This window comes from Macrobrachium nipponense, chromosome 26 (genome assembly GCF_015104395.2).
Source record: "Macrobrachium nipponense isolate FS-2020 chromosome 26, ASM1510439v2, whole genome shotgun sequence".
Taxonomy (NCBI): Eukaryota; Metazoa; Arthropoda; class Malacostraca; order Decapoda; family Palaemonidae; genus Macrobrachium; species Macrobrachium nipponense.
Genome location: NC_087215.1, coordinates 43,383,674 through 43,385,148, shown reverse-complemented (window position 1 = coordinate 43,385,148; position 1,475 = coordinate 43,383,674). Strand labels below are relative to the sequence as shown.

Sequence of the window (1,475 nt, the reverse complement as noted above, 5' to 3'; positions counted from 1 at the left end):
ATGTCAAGAAATCTGGACACAATAAAAGGCTTCATAAGCCGGAAACGGGTTACATTTGAAACTTCCCGTAAGGTATGTGTGGTAAAAATAAACCTGTTTCATATTAGTGGTCTCTATAGCTTTTGTTTACTTTCGTGGTTCCTTGCTGACGTGTCTCGTATTACAGCTGTAGACTCGCCAGATTATGGTACATTGCTTGTTTCTTTGTATATGTTACTTATGATGTCCCTTTGAACGTTATATGTTTTGTGTATATTCTTGGTTATACTGTCTTTCATAAGGAGTGTGATTTATGTACCTTCTTAGTTAACACAAGTGTTTATTTATGTTTATGTCTCTGTTCAACAACGTGTTTGTTTTATTTGCAGTGTACTACTGTAGTGGAATTGTTTACTGAATAAAACCTTGATTCTGGTTACATCGGGTTTACTTCAATTTATTCAGTAAAACAATTCAATCGCCATGGAACAGCTTCTACGCCCTCCCCGGTTCGAGGTGGACCCTGACTCTGCCCAGGCCGCCAAGGAGTGGACACACTGGCTGAGGACGTTTACAAACTTTGTTCAAGCAGTGCAGCTGACTACCCCTACGCTTGACAAACTAGTTCTTCTCACTAACTATGTGGCTCCTAGTGTGTATGACTTTATTTCTGAGTGTGAGACTTATGAGAAGGCTGAAGAGGTTCTGACATCTTTGTACGTGAAACCAAAGAATGAAATATTTGCCAGACATTTACTTGCCACTCGCAGGCAAAACTCAGGTGAGTCCCTGGATCAGTTCCTGCAGGCACTGAAGCTACTTGCTAAGGAATGTCAATTCAAAAGTGTAACTGCGGAGGAAGCGTGTGACAGTTATGTTTGGGATGCCTTCATTAATGGTTTGGTCTCGTGTGCAATACGCCAGCGTCTGTTGGAGAATAGGACACTGAACCTAAATACTGCTTATGAACAGGCCCGCACTCGGGAAATGGCTCAGAGGCATTCAGCCTCCTACTCTTCAGCAGAACCTGTCAATGCTGCTGTGTCAGCAGTGAGTCGAGAGGAGGAATCATTTAGTGCTTAAGTAAGAGAGAGTCTGTTTCTGCTGCTACTTCTGGTGCTCAATGTTTTTTTTGTGGGAACAACCGGCATCCCCGGACTCAGTGTCCTGCTAAAGACGCAGTGTGTTTGAAATGTAAGAAGCAAGGGCATTATGCTAGGGTGTGCTGCTCTGTGAAACAGGTGAGTGGCTCTTCTAGCCCAAAACATTCCGCAGCAATGCTAGCTTCAATAGTGGGGGCCTCCCCTTAGTGTCTTGAAAAATCCATACTAACACCTCTCAAGCTTAATGGTAGCTCTGTCAGTGCCCTTATTGATACTGGGAGTTCAGACAGCTTTGTGCGTCATGATGTAGTGGACCTAAACAAACTAACTATGTCTCCAGAGCATGGATAAGTCTCTATGGCTAATGAATCCCTGTCCTCAAACATCTTAGGT

The 1,475-nt window shown here is 43.3% G+C and overlaps 1 protein-coding gene across 1 annotated transcript; it reads left to right on the top strand.

Annotated features, from left to right (window-relative positions):
- The first annotated feature begins 45 nt into the window (after positions 1 to 45).
- On the top strand, positions 46 to 1,216 carry LOC135199809 (uncharacterized). The gene has a single exon (XM_064227951.1). It carries the CDS (start codon positions 463 to 465, stop codon positions 1,060 to 1,062), a length of 600 nt encoding a protein of 199 aa, XP_064084021.1. The 5' UTR covers positions 46 to 462; the 3' UTR covers positions 1,063 to 1,216.
- Positions 1,217 to 1,475: the final 259 nt, after the last annotated feature.